The sequence below is a fragment of the Hylobates moloch genome, unplaced genomic scaffold (assembly GCF_009828535.3).
Source record: "Hylobates moloch isolate HMO894 unplaced genomic scaffold, HMol_V3 SCAFFOLD_10, whole genome shotgun sequence".
Taxonomy (NCBI): domain Eukaryota; kingdom Metazoa; phylum Chordata; class Mammalia; order Primates; family Hylobatidae; genus Hylobates; species Hylobates moloch.
The window spans coordinates 32,547,757-32,570,462 of record NW_026652285.1 but is presented as its reverse complement, the minus strand read 5'-3'; the positions used below and the strand labels follow the sequence as shown (position 1 = coordinate 32,570,462).

The 22,706-nt window shown below is 37.6% G+C and overlaps 1 protein-coding gene across 5 annotated transcripts in view; it reads right to left on the bottom strand.

Moving 5' to 3' along the window:
* The window catches only part of RECK (reversion inducing cysteine rich protein with kazal motifs), an 88,502-nt gene that overhangs the window by 47,749 nt on the left and 18,047 nt on the right, over nucleotides 1-22,706 (bottom strand). For 3 of the 5 annotated variants that reach the window (XM_032164132.2, XM_032164134.2, XM_058445603.1), the window contains exons 3-6: nucleotides 19,670-19,744; nucleotides 18,446-18,482; nucleotides 14,718-14,803; nucleotides 12,979-13,026 (exon numbers count right to left, since the gene is read on the bottom strand). In XM_032164132.2, coding sequence (XP_032020023.1) covers nucleotides 12,979-13,026; nucleotides 14,718-14,803; nucleotides 18,446-18,482; nucleotides 19,670-19,744 — 246 coding nt within the window. Of the gene's footprint in view, nucleotides 1-11,735; nucleotides 11,838-12,978; nucleotides 13,027-14,717; nucleotides 14,804-18,445; nucleotides 18,483-19,669; nucleotides 19,745-20,686; nucleotides 20,721-22,706 lie in introns of those variants that run through there. The other 2 variants (XM_058445604.1, XM_058445605.1) reach the window with 2 other exon arrangements.

Below are 22,706 nucleotides of genomic sequence, written 5' to 3'. Positions count from 1 at the left end.
GGTGTTTGAAAAAAAAAAGAAATTGGAAAAAATAAAAAAAAAAAAAAAATAAATAAATAAATACCATCTTGCCTCTTTACCCATTTTAAGGTTTAAAAGAATGTTCCTTCATTCCAGTATACCAGCATTTGATGAATAAATTCTGTTACACCTATCATGATTTAATAGACTGATCATATCTCCCTCTTTGATGAATGACTCCTAAATTTACTATATGTAACTCTATCTTTTTACCACTTTAACTACTGCTGATTAGTCTGACAGGACTTAGGACATACACATAATGAGTTATAGGATTAACTTAATAGTTTCTTCATTTCTTAAGTCAGCCTGTCTTGAAGTCTTAGCTAGTCAATTTTTAAGTCTTTCAAAAGTCTGCCATCTGACTTTTGAAAGGTAACTTTCTGACTTTTGGAGGTAACTGAGGGTTCGTATTCACTCCTATGGAGCCTCTTTTGACCTGCTTACCAATACCACATCCAATGTGCCCCCATATAACAGCTCCCTCCCCTACTCATGTTACTCAAGAATAGGTCAAAACTGTAGGGGTGCTGAGGTGAGGATCTACCATAACCTCAAAGATGCAAAGAACATGTCAGCATACTGGAGTTGACAGGGTCTCAAGAGAACTTCAAATCCAAAAGCTGTCACTATCTAGTTGGAGAGCCAGATATGCATAGCAAGCAAAGGGCAGAGCCAGGGCTGGAACCCAGACTGCCCTGCCAGTGCTCTTCCATGACACTGCACTGAGAATAGTCTGGATTGTTTTTCTCAATGCAGCCAATGCAAGGTTGAATGTTTGTTCACAGAGTAATCTATTTAACCAGTCCCCTATTTTTAAAATCAGTACCTTAAATTGTAACCAAAAAAGGTCACCATTTTCTTGAGGTTAATATTATTTTCCCTAAAAATATTTTGATCCTAAAAAAAATTTTTTTGATCCTAAAATCTTTCCTCTGGTAGCTGCTCTCAATAACCAGTTCTCTGCCCTACTCTCACGATTAAATTCCTGAATATTTGACAATTAGTACTCCCAAGCTGGTAGATGTCAGCTCCAATATATTACTAGATGGGGGTGTGTTAAGATGGATTCAGGAAGAGGGAATTCCAGGTAGAACAAGCCTTTTGATCCAGTGTTGGGAGCATATGAACTGTGGGCAAACCTGGCACAAAAACAGAGTAAATCAAAGTTGAGGGAACCCTGTGTGATCCTTCATGCCACACTGGTTTTCCTTTTGGTGGGGAAGACCCTTTGGGTGCACCTGGGAGGTAGACTCTGCTGGTCCAACCTCTAGCCCAGAAGTTCGCTCTGCAATTTATTTTCTGCCACTTCAGTGACCCTTTTCTATTGATTTTTAAAACAGGAAACTGGTTAAATAGATTAATCTATGAACAAACATTCAACCTTGCTTTGGCTGCATTCAGAAGAGAGAAATCCAAATAGTCCACTACAATACAGTGAGACAAGACTATTCTCACAATGCAGTGTTATGGAAGAGCACTGGTAGGGCAGTCTGGGTTCTAGCCCTGGCTCTGCCCTTTGCTTGCTACGTATATCTGGCTGTCCAATTTGATTTGGCTTTTGGATTAGAAAAAAACGGTTCATTCCTCCATTTGTCCACTTGTTTCAATCCTTTCTCTGTCCACTGCCCTTTTACTACTGGCTACTCCAGCTCTCTCTCATTTTCATCAATTGTGGGCGGCAAGCCACCCAGGTGCTGAGGCAAGAGACTGAGGACACAAGCTGTTCCAGTATAATAAAATATAAAACAAGAATAGTTATACCAGATATAGATCTTAGATATGATTATATATGAATATCATTAATCATTAGTTGGTAGTAATTACTCTTTATCCCAATATTATAATAATCCCCGCTCTATAATCATAACCTAGGAAAAACCAGGCCATACAGAGATAGGAGCTGAGGGGACATAGTGAGGTGTGACCAGAAGACAAGAGTGCGAGCCTTCTGTTATGCCCAGACAGGGCCACCAGAGGGCTCCTTGATCTAGCGGTGACGCCAGCGTCTGGGAAGACGCCCGTTGCCAGGCGGACCGTGGTCTAGCGGTAGTGAAAAGTGTCAAGGAACAACACCCGCTACTTAGCAGACCGGGAAAGGGAGTCTCCTTTTCCCTGGGGGAGTTTAGAGAAGACTCTGCTCCTCCATCTTTTGTGGGGGGCCTGACATCAGTCAGGATTGCCCATAGTTACCCAGAGGCCTAACTGTCTCCCTGTGATGCTGTACTTCAGTGATCACACTCCTAGTCCGCCTTCATGTTCCATCCTGTACACCTGGCTCTGCCTTCTAGATAGCAGTAGTAAATTAGTGAAAGTACTAGTAGTCTCTGATATGCAGAAATAATGGCGTAAGCTGTCTTTCTCTTTGTCTCCTCTCTCTCTCTGCCTCGGCTGCCAGGCAGGGAAGGGCCCCCTGTCCAGTAGACACGTGACCCACGTGACCTTAACTATCATTGGAGATGACTCACACTCTACCCTGTCCCTTTTGCTTTGTATCCAATAAAAAACAGCGCAGCCAGACATTCGGGACCACTACCGGTCTCCGCGCGTTGGTGGTAGTGGTCCCCTGGGCCCAGCTGCCTTTTCTTTTATCTCTTTGTCTTGTGTCTTTATTTCTACACTCTCTCGTTGCCACGCATGGGGAGAGACCCACCGACCCTGTGGGGCTGGTCCCTACAATCAATGATAAAGATGATGACAACAAAACACTGATCATATGAATCTTGTAAAAAAAATTACAGGTTTGAATTTTGGATGATTTAGTTACTTTTGGACAAAGACCCAAAACAGCACATTTTATTAACTGTTATGTTAATGTTTTATATGCCCAGTACTTTCTACTTAACTAGGCTACTACTTAAAAGTAAAGGGGCTACTTCGTTTCTAAGGCCACAATAAATAAAAATCTGTTTCCTTTTCACAGATGGGTTGAAATTTCTTCCAGTTTAAAGTTTCGCATTTCATACAAGAAATTCAGCTCATGAAATGCTAAGTAGGAGAGGTTAAATACAACTGATCTTTAAAAACATAAATGTTTTTAAACCTCTACAAGGTGTTTTTTCCTTGTGGATACCATGAATGTCAAAAAGTATAGATGACTAGAATAAGGAGTTTAATGTCATGACTTGGAAATATCACTAAACAAGTGATTCTTAAATTTCTTCAGCCTTCCAAATGATGTGTCATTTCAATAGATATGCAAATAAAAATGAACACCCAAAACAGAGATGAGCTTTATAGGTCTAGACTGCTCAGAAAAATTTGCTCATTATCACCACAGGGCACCCAACCAGCTGGAGGCAAATTCACTGGCAAGTAACATCTGCAGAGAAACACAAGGTCTAGAAGACAGCCTAGCACAGAGTATGTGCTTGTGGTGAACTGACTACAGTAATGGCCCCAATTTTTTCACATTTCCTTATATCTATTTATTGTACACTAACTCTGGCCTTAGCCATGTGACTTGCCTTGCTTTGGCCTAGTGGACACTAGCAAGCTTGGAGCAAGCAGTTGCCCGAACTACACTTGCATGTTTCCACTTTGTCTCTTGGACTCCTGCCACCACCACGTGAACATGCCTGAACTGAGCTAGTCTGCTAGAGGGAGGGGAAAACATGGAGAAGATCTGAGCTGACTTAGCCAATGGCATCCTAAAGCAGGCAGCCCCAGGCTGACCTGCCATCTGATTGTAGACGGATGAGTGAGCCCAGCTGGAATCAGCTAAGCCTGGCCAGAGCAGAACTGCCTAGTAAGCCCTTAGATTTGTGAGAAATAATAAATTGTTACTGTTTTAAGCTATGGAGTTTTGGGATGGTTTACTATACAACATTATTGGGATAATAGATAGTACTCAGAATGAAAACATTCTCCACAGTACAGTAGAAAATGAGCACTTTCTCCATGCATTCCAAGAGTGTAAGACATTTACACAGGGTTTCCACATAAAGCTGATATACTGTGTTACAAAGAATCTTGAATAATTCTGTTCTCCAGAGTGAGAAAAAGTCTACACAATTTTTCTATCTATAAAAGTACGGACTGTAGCACTTTTTTACAGGCAACAGCTTTCTGCTTATCCTTTGAGTCTTACCTGCTCTGTGAAGACTTTCCCATTTCCCTAGGCAGGGTTTTTTCCTCCAGGCTCCAATATATCTTGTACAGACTTCTAGCAATGTACTTGTCTCACTGTATTGTAATGGACTATTTGGATTTCTCTCTTCCCATGGACTAACTATGAGCTTCTTGCAGACTAAATCCTTTCATTTTTGTACCCTGAGAACAATGCCTGATATATATTAAATATATTGGTTCGGTGTGTATCAGTTCAATGAATGTTGAGTGAATGAATGACAGAGACACAGATAACTATATGAACTCCGTCCCAGGAACTCAGGGATTAGTATTAAAAAGAGACATGTAAATATAGTTATGCTATAGAGCGACAAATGCTATAATAAAGCATGCAAAGGGCTTAGAAGTAGTGATCAATTTTATGTGTGTGGAGAGAAGATGAATGGGCAGGAAAGGCTTTAAAGTGGTACCATTTAAACCAGGATTTAAGGCAAAGGTTACTCTAGTTCAATAGGGGTAGTGATGTTCTGGGACCAGCTTTTTTTTGTTGGGGGTGGTTGTGGAGAAAATCTGGATTTGTAGTATTTGCTGATGTTCACGGTGCAAATACCTCCACCCAAGGCTGATTCTAAGTTACAAGCTGGCTTGCAAAATCCCTGAATATTTAACAAGCAGTACTCCCTAGCTGGTAGGGAGCTGGTATTGCCAGCTCCAATATACTATACTTTTTGTTCCAAGATTCAGAAGAAGGAATTCCAGGTGGAACAAACAATTTGTACAACTACAACTAACCAATAAAACAACAAGGTCAATCTGGGAAACTATAAGTAGCATGCTGCTTAAGTGTAACAGAGAGATGAACCAGGAGCTAGACTGAGAAAAGCTTGGGATACTGGGCTGAGGAGCATGAGCTGTGTTCTACAGGGAAGCAACTGAAGGGTTTAAGGAAGGTAGTGACATGGATCAAATTTGGTCTTTAAAGAGATGAATCTAGAAGTGGATATAGTAGATAAGAGGAGAAATTAGACACAGGAAAACTAGTTTGGCAGCTATTATAGGCATCCAGAAAAGTGGCAGAAAGACCTAAGCTAAGGCAATACCTGAGGATCTGGAAGGGAGACTGATTTAAGGTACATTTAGAAGGCAACTCTTTAGGCTTGAGAGACAGTAATTTGTAGGAGGTGATGAGAAAGAGGAAAGAGTAGACAATACCTCTCAGGCATTTAAGTTGATGTGCCTGAAAGGATCATATTGGTACAACCAAACAAGAAATGCAAGAAAAATCATAAGTTTTGTTTTGGGATATGTGTATGTGTGTGTGTGTGTGTGTGTGTGTGTGTGTGTGTGTGTGTGTGTGTTGCTGTTTAGGGGTGGAAGGGAGGGAAGGGGAGGCAGAAAAGGTAGAGAAAGTAATAGGCAATTTGGTTGATTTGAAATCAATCAGTTTTGGTTTGTTTGTTGTTCCAAGGGAGCATCAAAAGTACATGTATCCAGTAGTGTTCAGGAGCTCAGAAAAACAGGTTAGCAATGAAGATTCTGAAGTTGTCAGCATACAGGAACAATTAAATCTATGGGAGATGAGATTGCTTAAGGGGAAAACCTTGGCCACTTAAGATGAGACCAGGTCACAATCTAATCTGATATGATCAAATTTCCCTTTTGGAATGATCTCGTTCAGGTGACTTCTGAGAAGAATGAACTGGAAAAGGAAATACACTAGCAGCAAGGAGACTAAATAGGAGTTACTCACTTCCCCCAACTACAAAACAAATACGACAACCAAAACAACATACAAAGTTTTATACTATCTTAAGCCAGTACTGCAGGACCTAATAGGTTTCGCTCTTTTTGGAGCTCATCAGCTGCAGGTAACGGCTCAAATCTACTCTGATACAGTATATCTGTATAGCATTTTACCATTTATAAAGCCTCTCATTCATAGTCTTCTATTTACTATATCCTGACAATTCTTGAAGTTGCCTCAGCATAAACTAAAAGATGCTTTACTTTTAGGTCCTGAGGGCTTTGCTGGGGCATAGTACTACACGATTCCTTTTGTTAAAATCCCTAAAAGCTGACTGGGCAAGGAACACAACTGTCCATAGCCTAGGCTGTGATCTGCCACAACTAGATGGTCTCCTCTATTCTTAGAACCACTGCAGTACAGATCCAGTCACACTGAAGCTTAGGAGGCTTCCAGCTGTCCAGAGAATCCTGTTGGTCCTGATATCCCTGCTCCTCTTATCTCTAAATTGGGCTAATTTTTCATCCCTTTTCCTTTATGTTTCTGGTAGTAAATCTAGAACCAAAGTTAATTTGAAAGAAAAAGAAACAAAATAAAATTAATAGATACACAGAAATCTTTAAGTAGAACATTTTATTGTGACATTTCCTGAGGAAACAGTATACAGTCGGGGTAGGCATACATAAATATACACCAAACACTGGCATCCAGGGGCAGAACAAAGTGTATAGTAAACCACCATTTGTGGTAAAGGAGGGTAGAGGAGGACTATACATATATATATTTACTTTTATATGCAGAAAATATCTTAAATATCTCTAGTAACTTTAGGAACTGGATGGCTGTGGGAAAGATAATTCATTGTATACCATTTTGAATTTTGAACAATGTGAAAATCCCAAAATTAAAATTTAACACATACCTGCACCATTCTATACATTTAGCTGTGTACTGACAGGTGGGGCTAACAGAAGACAGAATCCTCAACAGTCTTAATTTTAGCATTCTCACAGAACCAGAGCCCCATGGCAGAATAATATTTTAGTTGTATTGGCAACTGTTTAGTTTAAAACTTAACTGCCTTAAGACTAAAAAGTTAGTCCTCACAAAAATACCCCCTACTAACTTTCCTTCATAGTTTCTCACCTTCCTTAATGATATAACATCAAAAAAGTGTACTGAAGAAAGCTAGCAAAGGAGAGACATGAAAATGACATTTCTGAAAATATAAAGAAAAGCTTAGAGAAGAATCTGTGAAAGAAGGAAGAAACAAGTAAAAAATATAAAAAGTATGATGGCAAATTTGTAGCATTATACTTCAGTGGCTCACACAGCAAATGGAAAGGCATTTATATTTATGGCCATTACGTTAAGAGAATGGCAGATAAGGTCTGCCATTAAAGGTATAAAATGGATTTACAAACCTCAAACTAAAATTTATCTCATCACTTTAAAGCCATTGCCAGTCTCTGGGAATTCATCAGCCTCATATTACCTTAACGAAGCTTATTGTGACATTCAAGAAAGAAAATAACTATCAACAACCAAAAAATTTTTTAAATCATAATTTTGGTGGCTCAAGAAATGTTCACAGCCAACCTGTGAACGAAGACTATGCAAAAAGAATCTACACTGTATTTCACACCCCCTGGAAAACATGAATTCATTTTTACTTTAGTTCTAATCAGCCAATGTGCACAAGTATGGCTATTCCTATGGTTTACAGCCAGCATCTGTTCTGACTGTTGGTGCCTATGTAACTACAGCTGCTGAATACTTTGAATATCATCTCTGGTTGTGGCTTCACAACACATTCATGAACCCCATGTGGCCTAGCCAATACTTTTAGGTGGGCCAAAGGACAAAGCCTGTGAAAATGCAGAGAACCTAGAACTGAGCATGTCCATGATACTTGAACATGCCCATAAAGGAGTTATCAAGCTAATGGTTGATTTGGATAGCTCCTACAGGCCAGGTCTGGTGACCCCACAATCAAAACAAGTGTGATTCTCAAAAGAAGTACCTTTAAGTAGTGAAGGATATATTATTTCTTAGGTATTCATCAGAATAAGAGAGCTACAGAGTTGGAAGAGAGATCGTCAAATCTCCTGACTGTTGCAAAAATCCCCTTCACATGATGAATCCAGTAAGTCTTTACTTGAACATTTCCAGTGATAGGAAGTTCTCTGTTTTTGGAATATCTCATTCCATTTTGATCAATTTCAGATCAGTATCTGGCTCCTTCTTTTCTAGTTCCCTAAAGAAACTCAGCTCTCTACTCTCTATTTTTTTCAAAAGAATAGATTATTTTAGATTCTAAAAGATTCTGTTCTCTTTCAAAACCCAGCTCTCTATTCTTTTTACACTTTCTCTTCTATGGAGCTTTCATTCACTCCAAGGTTCAAGGGTTACTTCAAGGTTGACTGTGGGCATGATAATTCTCCTCATCTTTAGTCTGGATTCCTAATCACCTCTGAGATATGGGTCTTTTAATGTAAAGACCCTAACACACCATATGCTTCAATTTCTTCAAATTCCTTTCCCAACATAAATGCTACTGTTGCTATGTTTTAATTATTTCTTAAAAAATCCAGTAATACGTTACTATTGTTTTAAAAATCTGTGTCCTAATTTACCCACTTTCTATTTTCCCATTCTCTTTTGCATCTCAAATAATTTTCTGTCTGAAGTAGATATTTTAGAACTTCCTTTACAGAGAACTTCTAGAAAGGGTCCACTAATGGCAATTTTGTTTTAGCTGTCTAGAAATAGCTTAATTTTGTCTCTTTCTTGAAATATATTTTTGCTGGATATAGAATGCTAGATTGATAGTTACTTTCTTTCAGAACCATTTAGGAATCATTCTACTGTCTTCTGGCTTCCTCTGTTGCTACTGGGAAATCAGTCGTTGGTCTTCTTTGAAGGCAATGCCTTTTTTTCTGACTACTTTTAAGATCTTTGGCTATGACATCTGTCTATAATATGTGGATTTTTTTTTCCTTTGATCCTGCTGGGTATTTGTAGGGCTTCTTTAAACACTGCTCCTGCCCATCCTATTTATTTTTCTTCTAGTACTCCAATTAGAGAGGATTTTCTTACTCTATCCTTCCTGTGTCCTAAACTATTTTTCAGCCTCATGCCCCTCTGTGTTTCTTTTCCATATAATTTCTTTAGTTCTATCTTCCAATTTACTAACTTTCTTTGCTGTACCTAAACTATTATAACACCCATCCATTGTGTTTGTATTTCAATTATACTGTTCTGGAAATTCTCTTTGATTAGTTTTCAAGTGTGCTTGCTCTTCTTCTTCTTCTTTTTTTTGTGCAACCTCCACCTCCCAGGTTTAAGTGATTCTCCTGCTTCAGCCTCCCAAGTAGCTGGGATTTACAGGTGTGCACCACCACACCCAGCTAATTTTTGTATTTTTAGTAGAGACGGGGTTTCATCATGTTAGCCAAGCTGGTCTCAAACTCCTGATGTCAGGTGATCCACCCACCTCAGCCTCCCAAAGTGCTGGGATTACAGGTGTGAGCCACCGCACCCAGCCTGCTCTTCATATTTGTAAGCCTATTTTATTTATTAAACATATTAAACATTTTAGTCTGCATCTGATAATTTCTATATCTGAAGTATCTTTAGGTCTGATTCTATTCACCATTGTTCCTGTTGGCTTTTATTTGATGAATCATGTTTTCTGGTGAGTTCTGTGACTTTTTTTATTGTGAACTGCTTATTTTTCCTTAGGACTTTATCTGTGGAAATCTCAAGAGGTCTGAAATACAAGATCAGTTCCTCCAGAGAGGATCTGTGTTACCTTTTCTCAAGCATCTGAGGGCCACTACCATTTCAGAACCACTTGAAATAAATTCTCAGCTTGAGGTTTTACAAACACTCACTTGATATAAATTTGGGCTGCAAACTCATGTGAAGACCAGCTTAGGGTTATGAATTTTCAATGGAATAAGGCTAATGTTGGAGAGAAGCAGTTTTCCTTGCAGATCCCCCTGGAAAGGGAGATGAGCATATTTCCTGGTCACCCTAATACTAAGTGTATAGTCCCTTTGGAATCCCAAATTTATTGGTGGGAAGGGGAGGGGATTTCAATTAGATTTTCCACCTTCAGTCAGAACCCAGGATTTGTCTCCTGACTTCTGAGCCTCGTGAAGCTACAAAGCTATAAAAATTGATTCAGCAAATGCCCTCAAAGCTAATGCCTTCTTTACTGCTCTTACTTCTCTGGATTCCTGCCTTCATTTAGTTTTTGGCTTGAGCATTCCGTATTTTCTTTCCAGCAAATTCATCTACCATTTTAAGTTATTTTCACCTGGAGGATTGGTCCAGGTAGCAAGCCTGCCCTATTACCAGAAAGAGAAGTTTTAACTAGTACCTTTAAGTATAGAAGAATAGTAAATGAATGCCAGGAAACTAGGCTTAAAAGATTAGATTATCTCCCTGAATATCATCTATATTCAATCCATCATAACAAATCTTGCTGATGGATTCTGCCTTTGAATCTCTGATTTATTCTTGAATATTTGACTCTATTACTATTATCCTAGTCTGGGATTTATTATCTCTTTTTAGCTAAGCTAGAGGGGTTTGTGGGATCTAAAACTTAGCCTGCACAGGATTATGAGTTTAAGTTTCTAAAATATTGACTTTGTTATTTGTTATATATTGGTCTCCTTTTACAGAACCTTAATTATCACCCTCTCATTAATAATGAGTTGAGCCTCAAAATGCCATCTTTTTAGGATTTGGTCCCACTTTACCTATCCGAGCACAGACTTGCAGCCCAAAATAGGTCTGTCTTCTCTTTTCCTCCCACATAAGCCATGTGCATTTTTGATAACATACCTTTGATCCACAGTCTTAGGTCTTTAGGTCTTTACCCAAATTATACCAATCCTTTCAGGCCTCTCTCATTTGCAACGTTTTTCCTGATAACTCCAAACATTCTTGCTCTGCTTTCTTATGTCCCTGAGCCCTTATGTGTGCAGTATATATTTTAATTAGCCTGACTCAATTAGATATAATTCTTTAGTATTTGGAGTTATGCTAAAAGTTGCTTAATCAGAATTCTAAACTAAGTCTGCTTCCAGTTAATGCTCTTTCTAATATATAAAACTCTCAATATTCAACAGGTACTTGTTAATTTGCATAAGAAAAAAACTAGACTCTATAAAATCTGATGTAACAATGCTTTACATTAAACTGGTTTATCTTAAGTTGGCTAGAACAAGACAAAATCTTAAATGGCATTAAAATTTTAAAACTTTAAGTAAATTTCTTAGCAAATCCCTTCAAAAGGAAATCTACAATAGCTTACCAAAAAAGAAAAACATTAGCTCCTCCAAATGTAATTACTCATTCTCTGAAACTCAGATCAAACTATACATAAAACCACTCTCCGGGGTAAATGCTACCCTTAAAATTGCAAGCCTATAGAAATGGCTTAGGGACCATTCCAGTGTTAAGGAAAAGATACTAAAAGCCTAGTTTATAAATTATTCTGATGTTGATAAACAACCAGTCCAGTTAAAAATAGGCTATATTACACCAAATTTACCCAATTCACTTTATAACAAATAGCTTTTGTCTAGACTAGACTTCAACAATCATGACAGTGACTGTTATATTAGGTTTATAATGCAGAACCCTTCCTGCATTTAAGTACTCTTATCTCTATTTTCATTTCTAAATAACATGTAAGAAATCAAATTGAGTCTTATATTGAAGAATTTGTGGGATCAACTTTTAATATAAAAACGAAAGGATCCTTTTGCCATACAGATTTTTGGAAAATGGTTGCTTAATTCTAGGCCAAATTAGGGAAGATAGACTGGGAAAGGTAAACTATTCTTAGTATTTCTATCATAGGACAGTTTGTCTCTCTTACCTTTCCTGTCTCGTCCTTCATCAACACAAACTGGCAGACTTCCTAGGGCAATGCAGAAATCCAGACAAGAGAAGGAAGCACATTAAAATAACGGAGGACAGGCTATGGAAGATGGACAGTGTCAGACATCATGTAGGAGAAAAGAAGGAATTATTACAGTTAGCCACTTTGTTCAAGAGAAACTAAAACTGGTTATTTCAAAGATAGAGAGATAAGAAAATAAAGATCTTTTACTTCTCTGTAGCAGGGCTCCTTTCAGTAAGAACAGAGGAGAGCTATAATTTGGAAATTTGTCTTCAGAGGAATAGCTATAACTTAGCAAACAGTACAAAGGAACAAAAGATAAATAAGACTGTCAAGTTTAAAAATAAGACATATAGGCTTTGAGAAAAGAAAAAAATAAAAACTATAACCTAGAAGTAGTTAAGAGAGTTATTCTATCTTCTCCAAGAAAACATAGCAATAGGAATCCCAATGTTTGTATATAAAAATGGTGCATGAGATATATGCACTTAAGTATCCTTAATTACATAGCCTTACACTACAAAAAACTGTAATATTGTCACATTTAAGAACAGAGTTCTAGAAAATGAACAAAGTAGCCCCAATGAGGAGGTTTTTTTCATATCAGGCACAATCTTCTGCACATATTTGTATGGTGTAAAATACTTCCGCTACACCCTGCCATAATATCTACCCCATCTAGATGCCAGTGTTAGAAATCCCACCGAGATGAGAGTCCTTCAGATTTAATATAGCTTTTGTAACTTAGTATTTTTTCCCCCAAATGCAAGATTCTAGGAAAGTCTGAGCTATTCACACTAGCCCTGTGATTTTCTTTCTTTTATTACTTTTCTTTATGATTAGAGGTAGTTTATAGAAATGAATACCACCTGGATGGGTCAAGAGATAGGAGATGAGACAAAAGAGAACATGAAACATGAGAAAAACTATTTCACAACCTTGGGTACAACTAGTTGCTTTGTTATAAAAATATCATAGGTTAAATCCTTTGTATGTGAGATTTAGGCATTTCTTTAAAATTAATACTTCATTTCAACAAAAATCAACTAAAATCATAACATTTCCAAACACAGTAAATGACATTTTTGTCAATGTAAAATTTTCTGTAAGGTAAAAGGGAAGTTGTATAAAAATAAATTCATTTAAAAAATTTAAGTAATTTTGTTAATTCTGATAACATCTGAATAGGCTATCCACATTCGTTAAATAAAATGCATACCTCATATTCTTTTCTGCAAACTTTGGAAATATCATTCTTTGAAGATGCCTAAAAACCAACAAATTTCTCCATTAATTTATTATACATGCTATTCAGCACATGGCAAAAAGAACATAAGTTAGCATATGTTAATTACTGATATAGTATCCTTTATTTCATCAAGGAAAATCTTATGTTCAAATATTTTAAAGTTCCTAAAATACAACAAACAAATTTCATGCAATTTCTTTAAAAAAAAATCATCTGTAGGGCTACTCAATATTCTAGAGCTTTGCTCTAACTTTTACGGCTTTAATCTCACATAATAACACAGTCCTTTTGTTATTTCAGAAACTAGATGTCTTTGAAGGAAATTGTAAATCAGAGGATTTTTTTTTTTTTTTTTTTTTATAGCTGAATTCCACTCTGTAGCAAATTTTCTTGTGAAGCTCTGCCAGGGCACTTACATTTTGCTTTTTCTTTAACTTTTCACATTCTAAACTTTCATTCTGAACTCGCTGAGTATATAATGGAGGGGGCAACTAAATAGGGAAGAGGTACTATGCCAGGCATTTAACAAGTTATTTTTGTGTAAGTCTCTTAACAAGTTTATAAAGAAGATACTAACCCCTCTACAGATGAGGAAACTGGTGCTTAGAGAAGTAGCAAGTTATTTGCCTGATTTAAGTATATACTTTCTATATAAAAGAAGCCAAAAAAAAAAATCTGCTGAGGGGTGGTTGTTTTTCCACATGAGTCAGTCTCCATTCCAGAGCTGTGGGCTCTGGTTCCCTGCTCCATTCTTCCTGTTCTATCACCTAGGCCCGTGCAATTTAGAACAGGCCAGCTGATGAGGACAGGGAGAGCAAGAAGAATGGGCCAGCAACTGTTTTACAACTCACTAAACCCGTTATACTTCAAATCCTCTGCAACTCAGCTTCATCTCAATGCCTGGAGGACAGCAGCAGACAGCTAGGTCATGTGCTGCCCAGACTGTTGCTCAGGCTATAGGACAGTCGTCTCTGTGAAAGTGAAGGTGATACCATATCTCATATACTCTTATCCGAGATAAGTCCCTAGAAGAAGAAAATAAGAGAAGGCTTTCCAACTGTGGTTTCAGGTCCATCTAACCACTTCTAGTTTCCCAGTTAAGTCTATTTCTGCCACTTGCAGTAGAGGAACCAAGAGGCTAGTTTTTCCTCTCTGAGAAACCACTACTAAAATATGGAAAGTGAGGACAAACTCAGGCACCTAAGCTGAATTGGGGCAGAACTATATCAAATCAAAGATAAGTAATAACTCACTGTACGAGTCACATTCATCTTCAGAGCAGAGAAGGGATATAAGAACACACTTAGGGTAAAGCCATGATGAAACAGAGAAAAGGAGATGAAAAAATAAGCCAACTGTGTCAAATGTTCTCATCCAAGCATACCCTAAATTTACCCAGCCATCATCAGCATTGACTCAGCATGATTGCAGGCAAAGTATGGAAGACCTAAATTCCTATAATATTCTTTTTTGCATGGCAGAGACAAGGAATAATAAGAAAGAATAAAAGAAGGCTGAGGCCATATGCAGCAGCTATAAATAAAAAAACAGCAAGTCTAAAAGGAAATGGTCTATACAAGAAATGCTAAATTTGCAGTTTTCGTGGGTTACCTCTGCAAAGCTAGGAGGTGGGCAAGGCCCAAGACATATGCACAGCTAAAACCAAACTGCACTCCATGATGTTTGAGAGCCTGACTGCCCAGTGTTACCTGCTTGCATGCCTGTCGACACTCCAAGGCAATAGCCAGTTCACAGCAGCCTAAGCCAACCCAGCCATCAGACTTCTTAAACACACCTTAAAAACAAAATGTTTAAATGTTTTGGTCATAAGTAGCAATAAAAACAAATAGCATGCCAGATGTTTCAAGGCTACTACTAAAAGTCAAAGCAGGTGTCCATAAGAAAACTGGTTCAGACAGCAGGGCCTCAAAATTATTAAGGACCTCCCTTTACCCTTACTTCCACTGCTATCAGTCTCTTTCAAAGTCCCTCACAGCATAATTATCAGGTCGTTTGTTTTTTCTCTTTTCCCTCCCACCCTAAATGCTCTTTAAGTCATTCTCACTCTTGGGTAGGTAACATCTTTACCAGAGGACATACAAGGGAAGGAAAGCAAGGAAGAGGGCTTTCTTACTGTTAGACTGTTAATCAGAGGCAAAGATTTTAATTTAACTTAAGCAAACTAACAAGAAAGGGCACAAGTATTACTGTATTCAAAACAGTAAATACCTAGAATAGCATAAAATTCATGATCCTGTTTAAAAACTGATACTTAGTAAACAGGGGCAATTTTTGTGAGTCAGGTATATCTGGCTTTGATGAGCACATTTAATCATGGGGCAAAATGACTATGTATTATTCTGGTTCAATTTATGCTCAGCAGTGACTCTTCCAACCAAATTATTGTGAAACTGAAAGATGATAAAATTATAAAAAGTGTTCTAATTTTTTTTTTTTTTTGAGGCGGAGTCTTGCTCTGTTGCCCAGGCTGGAGTGCAGTGGCGCGATCTTGGCTCACTGCAACCTCAGCCTCCCAGGTCCAAGCAATTCTCCTGCCTCAGCCTCCTGAGTAGCTGGGACTACAGGCGTCTGCCATCATGCCTGGCTAATTTTTGTATTTTTAGTAGAGATGGGGTTTCACCATGTTGACCAGGCTGGTCTTGAACTCCTGACCTCAGGTAATGTGCTTGCCTTGACCTCCCAAACTGCTGGGATTACAGGTGTAAGTGACCACGCCTGGGCTTCTAATTTGCTTTTAAACCCCTTTTGCAATTATAAATGTCAATGAATGAATCCTAAGGTAAAAGTAGGAGATAGGGTCGGGCTCAGTGGCTCCCGCCTGTAATCCCACACTTTGGGAGGCCAAAGCGGGCAGATCACTTGAGGTCACGAGATCAAGACCAGTCTGGCCAACATGGTGAAACCCCATCTCTACTAAAAATTCAAAAATTAGCTGGGCATGGTGGCACACACCTGTAGTCCAAACTACTCGGGAGGTTGAAGTGGGAGAACTGCTTGAACCCAGGAGGTGGAGGTTGCAGTGAGCCGAGACTGCACCACTGCACTCCAGCCTGGGCAACAGCAAGACTCTGTCTCAAAAAAACAAAAAACCAAAACAACAACAACAACAAAAGGCTGGGTGTGGTGGCTCACACCTGTAATCCCAGCACTTTGGGAGGCCAAGGTGGGTGGATCACTTGAGGTCAGGAGTTCGAGATCAGCCTGACCAACATAGTGAAAACTTGTCTCCACTAAAAATACAAAATTAGCCAGGCGTGGTGGTGCATGCCTGTAATCCCAGCTACTTGGGAGGCTGAGGCAGGAGAATTGCTTGAAACTGGGAAGCAGAGGTTGCAGTGAGCTGAGAATGTGCCACTGCACTCCAGCCTGGGCAACAAGAGCAAAACTCCATCTCAAAAAAAAAAAAGTAGGAGATACAAGAAATAATTATGAAAAGAGAAAAGCCTTATGCTTGCAGGAATGCTGCAAATTCCTCCTTATCTCCTTTAAAATTGCCTTATGCTGCTTCTATGTAAAACATAAATTTGAGAATCTATATCTGAAGTTAGATTATTATTTATATTTGAAAAAAAATGTCAGAGATTCAAGGCAATAAGTAACACAGTTCCCCAAATGAAACTAGGACTTCACACAACAAATAGAAGCATTCTGCTAAAAAGTAAAACAAGGCAAATAAATGGTTCGCAGATAGACAAAGCTCTCAAAATATAATAAACTACCCCAATTATAAAAATTGACTAAAAATACTGCATATTATAAGCTTATCTCTATGTGTCTTAAGGGTACAAAGAGTAACAAATTCACATCGAGCCTCACTGCCTAGTATAATTTCTTCCAAATCTTTGCTGCTTGCTATTCAGGTTCCTCACATGTTGGAAAGAATTTTAAATGGAATCAAGATAGGTCATAAACTCTGTGACTTGTTATATCATAATGAAGTATGCTGCTGTTTCCAGGTATCCAGTGGCCTCTTAGAACATATTAAATTATCCAACAAGCATTTATATTTACTAAGCTCCTACTATGTACAAGGCACTCTGTTAGGTGTTATGTGGGCTATGAAATTATGGAATAAATAAAATATATGATTTATCCTATTTGGGAGATTACAGTTTGTTAGCAACAGTGTGTATGTGTGTGTGTGTGTGTGTGTGTGTGCGTGCGTGTGTGTAGAAAATTACAGGATACTAAGGATGCTGGGTACAAGACTAGGAGACAGGCAAGGAGGTGGGCAATTTCAGGAAGACAACCTGTTTGAAATACAAACTTTAAACAGTGCGACAGCCTCTAGAATTCAGAGATACATAAGGTATACTCTTTTTTTTTTTTTTTTTTCAAGAAATTGGCTCTATCCAGGGCTGGAAAGTAGGCCATAATCCTGGGAGATCATGAGTGCCAGGCTAGAGAGTTTGGGTTTTATTCTGATGGAATTGAATATCCCCTGAGAAATTATTTTTGAAGAGGATAGGAAAGAAAGATATAATATGTTGAAATATCAGTTATAAGGTTATTTATAATATTCTATCCCAAGAGTGTAAGAATAAAGACTTGAACTAGAAATAGAGAGGACAGGTGTAATTTTGCAAGGGGAGAGTCAATGGAACTAGAAAGAACAAGGAGTAAAATATAACTTGGGGGTTTCCAGTCTAGTATCATTCACAAGAGGTGCAGTTATGAGTTTGATTTTGGATTTGTGCTTCAGATGGCACCTGGATGCAGAGATCCAGGTAGAGATGTCTACAAAGATATCTAGAAGTTACAAACAATGATTTAGATTTGAGAGTTACCTTCTCAGAGCTGATTAGTTAACAGTTCTGGGAAGGAATGAGATTACTAAGGTGAATGTGAAGACAGAAGGGAAGAAGACCACACACAGAAATAACCATAGTCCTTAAGGCTCCATCTACAAAAAAAAAAGGTAAGGCAGAATAGGTTCTGAGGCCAAGGTGGAGTCATAAGGAGGTAGTAATCAATAATATCAAGTGTTTCCAGAAGGTCAAAGAGAGTAGTACTGAGAAAGAGCCCTAAGATCTAGGAACCAAGAGATCCTGGTAATCTTTCAAAGACTAGTTTCAGTAGAATGGCAGAAGTGGAGACAAGAGAACAAAGTTAAGGATTGAGTGAATGAGAATAAATTATGTATTTCAAAATTTGGGCTGGACATGGTGGGTCATGCCTGTAATCTCAGCATTTTGGGAGGCCAAGGCAGGATGATCACTTGAGGCCAGGAGTTCAAGACCAGCCTGGGCAACATAGTTAAGACTGTGTCTTAGAAAAAAAAAATTCAGGTGTTGAAGGGAAGGAGAGGATAGAAACTCCAGAGTATAAATTAGGTTCCAGGACAATGACACTAATTTTACATTCACACAGTAAGTTTTTAAAATTAAGCGCTAAATGTTACACTCCTATTGCTTACCTGGCAAAGATGAATTCATACAACTCCAAATTTCAACCTAAAAGTGTAACCAACAAAAGGCTTTTATGTAGATAACCAGTTCCTAAATATGACAATTAATTTCTACAGAAATTATGTACAGCTAATTTGATTATGGCTATGTCTATACAGTCAATGTTCTAGAACTATAGGCACATCAATCAGCTATTCGTGGGGAACAAAGCTGAGATACAGAAATATTCCTTGTTCTTTTCCCATCTGAGAGCATTAATGATGAGTCTAGTTACTCAGGATACTTACCGGAATCACTGTTTCCAAGCTGATAGACAAAAGTGAAGACTAAAGGGAATGTGTCAGTCAGAACTATTTAATCATCAACTTATTTTCCCCTTCACATAATACAAGCCACCATATCTAAAGAGGCTCTTGCAAACAAACTCACACTTTCTTGGTCTGGCACATGAGCATCCCAAACACTGAGGACAGCCCAAGTATTAGAGACATTTTAAGTTACCTGATTCAGATAGGTAAGCAATATATCTGTAGTATGTCAGAAAATTGAAAGATAATAAGTCATATATTTTCCCTTATCTCAATTTTCCAAAATCAAAATAAATAGATTTAGTTATTACAGTTTTCATAAAATTAGTCAAACTATAATAATAAATAAAATTATAAGTTCCAGATAATTTTTTTTGAGATGGAGTCTTACTCTGCCGCCCAGACTGGAGTGCAGTGACGCAATCTCGGCTCACTGCAACCTCCGCCTCCTGGGTTCAGGCAATTCTCCTGCCTCAGCCTCCGGAGTAGCTGGGACTACAGGCGTGTGCCACCACGTCTGGCTAATTTTTGTATTTTTAGTAGAGACGGGATTTCACTATGCTGGCCAGGCTGGTCTCGAACTCCTGACCTCAGGTAATCCACCCGCCTCAGCTTCCCAAAGTGCTGGGATTACAGGCGTCAGCCACCGTGCCCAATCCCAGATAAAATACTATAATGAAATTTAAAGATAACACATTTATATTTAAGATTGTTTTTAGATCTATATCATAGGATAATAAAAGAAGAAAAACAATATTCTATCTAGCAATTTATATGAAGATTTTAAGTATTTAAGTTAAACTTAACATTTTATTTTGACCACAAATTCCAATCACATTCAAAAATTTGCTAACTCTGAAAGTAATTCATTGGATAGTTTCATTTAGACAGAAGCTTCTACAGTTAAGTTACAATAAGACTTACCATTGTCTCTGGGCAATAATCTGGGGCTCGCTGCAACAGATGTTTTAGTCGGGATTCACTTTTTGAGGAGAAAATCTATTTGGCAAAAAAAAAAAGTTTTTGTGGCATTTTTCTATAAGAAATAAGAAGAGGTAAAACTTATTATCCTCTAGATTTATCAGTTGTCTAGAATATTTTCCAACTTCCTTTTTATTTTATTTATTTTTTTAAGACAGAGTCCCATTCTATCACCCAGGCTGGGGTGTAGTGGTGTGATCTCAACTCACTGAAACCTCCACTTCCCAGGCTGAAGCGATTCTCCAGCCTCAGCATCCCAAGTAGCTGGGACCTCAGGCATGAGCCACAAACGCCTGGCTAATTTCTGTATTTTTTTGTAGAGAGAGGGTTTCACCATGTTGCCAGGGCTGGTCTTGAACTCCTGAGCTCAAAGCGATCTGCCCGCCTCAGCCTCCCAAAGTGCTGGGACTACACGCATGAGCCACCGTGCCTGGCTCCTTTTATAAGTGGAAAACCTTCAGAATGATCTAAGTTAAGCTGAGGTAACATTTCTTAAAAAGTGTTGATTAGTTTCGTAAATAAGCAAGAAAAGTCCAAATACAGCAAGTCTAGACCCTTTTCTATTGACCAAAAAAAGTGGAGAAACCCAGGCTACCAACCTGTTTAGAGGCTGGGGGTTAGAGAGCGAGAGAAAGAAGAAAAAAAAGATAAGTTTATTCTAAACTGTTCTGTAAATTGTTTTTAGTCAACTGTTAACAACGAAAAATAGACTGTCATCAAACCCGTGATACTGGTGAAGATCAAATTTGTAAACAGCATTATGGCACATAAGTTCTCCATAAAATGCTGTAAGATAGAAACAAAGCTGTTTTTTTTTTTTTTAATTGATGCTGATGAGCTGACAAAGGTTCAATCACTAAGCTAAATGGCTCACTTCCAAATAGGACGTTATGCAATTACAATTTGGTGTTTCAGTAAATAATAAATCATTACACATATCAGACAGACCTTCATGATTACCTGCAAATAGCTGAGACGGTAAAATCCATGAATGCTATGGACAATGAAAAAGGATTTATCTCCAGTTAGCTTATTTATTAGCCATTTTCCTCCAAAACTACCAACTACAATTAAGAAGTGAAAAGACATAGAATATCACTATTTCGCAACCCCTAGTGAATTAACGCATTTAGACAATTATCACAATGACTGTTAACATCACAAAAAGAGACATTTTTGGGGGAAGACTTAAACAAAACTAAGCCTCTGGATCTGGCTCCTAAGGTAGCTGTTAGCCATGTGTGGGTATTTAAACTTAAATCAAGTAAAATAAATAAAATTAAAAATTAAAGTTCCTCAGTCTCTTTAAGCACATTTCAAGTATTCACCTGGCACATGTGGCTAGTGGCTACCATACAGGTCTAGAATATTTTCATCACTGTAGAAAGTGCCATTGGATAGCTCTGCTCTAAATCTAACTGCCAATTACTAAGAAACACAGAGGAAAGAGGAAAATGTTAAATGACACCAGGGGGATGTGAACACCAAAGTTTGGACTATGGGAAACTCTATAGGACAAATGATCAAATTAATTCATCAAATAAATTGCAAGGAGAAACCTACAGATCAAAAGATATTTAAAAAACATATAACCAACTGCAATATATATATATATATATATATATCACTTGAATTCTGATCCAAACTAAAAAAACCTTATAAAATAAATAAGAAATCTGAATAACTAGATTTTTGAATATTACATTTTCAAAGAAGTAATAACAGTATTGTGGTTATCTTTTTTTTAAATGACATATCATTTGTAGCTCCAAACTGAAAATTTATGGATCAAATAATATGACAATTGAGATTTTGCTGCTACATAAATTTGCCTCAATATAGTGGGGAAAGTAAAAAGAGATTTAAATGAAACACAACTGGTCATGACTTAATAATGTTGAAGCTGAATATGGGGGTTTATTACACTTTTCTCTCTACCTTTGTATATACTTAAAGTTTTCTATTATAAAAAGATAAAAGGAAGAGTGAAAGAAAAGAAAAATCGATTGAAAAAGACAACAATGAAAGATAAGAAAGAATGAAAAAGAGAAAGAGGAAGAAAAAACAAAAGATATGACATTGTAGCAGACTAGGAAAAAGCACAGGGATGGCTATGCTCTCTCATTCATTCCTTCTTCCTGCAATTCCATCTCCCCTCAATAACAACAACAAAAACAAACAAAAAAGGCAAAAAACCTACAAGCACTTGAAACAGGTTAGACCAATGGAAAGAATATAGAACTGAGAGTTGGAAATACACTCTGAATACCACTGGGCAAACCACTTGGCCTCATAGGAGGTAGTTATATCCTGGTGGCTAAGGGTATGGACTTTGTAATCAGACACATTTGAGTTTGAGTCCCTGTTCCTCAACTAATTGGCTTGGGGCCTTGGTAAGTTATTTAAGTCTTCTATATTTCAATTTCTTTACCTATAATATACAAATAATGACAATACCTCTTTCAAGGGCTGGGTGTAAGAATTAAATGAAAATAATGCATGTAAAGGGGTACAGTAAAGGGCATGGCACTTAGGGAAAAGTGTAAAATAAAATTTAGGTCCCAGTTTCTGGTTTCCTGAATAGCTAATAAGCAAAATTAAAAAGTTAGATAATGTATTGGGTCCCTTCTCTCTCTAAAATTATGATCCTATAAAGTAGAATGAATTAAACTGATAAACACATACTTATTAGAAATACATTTAGCTTACATAAACCAGCACGTACTATGTAAACTTTCAGATAATAAGGTGGACTTGAATACAAAGTCACTTTTCTTGCTAAACAACTAGTAATCACACTTAAAAAGAAAGATGAATGCTTATTCAGAATACATACTAGAATATATACTATAATTATACAAATCATCTCAGAGCAAAAAATTTAATAACCAAACTTGTATGCCACTCAAGGCAGAAATTATCAGATCATAGGGTTTACAATCTTGAATTTTGAGAAGTTTTTTACCCATACTTATCTCCT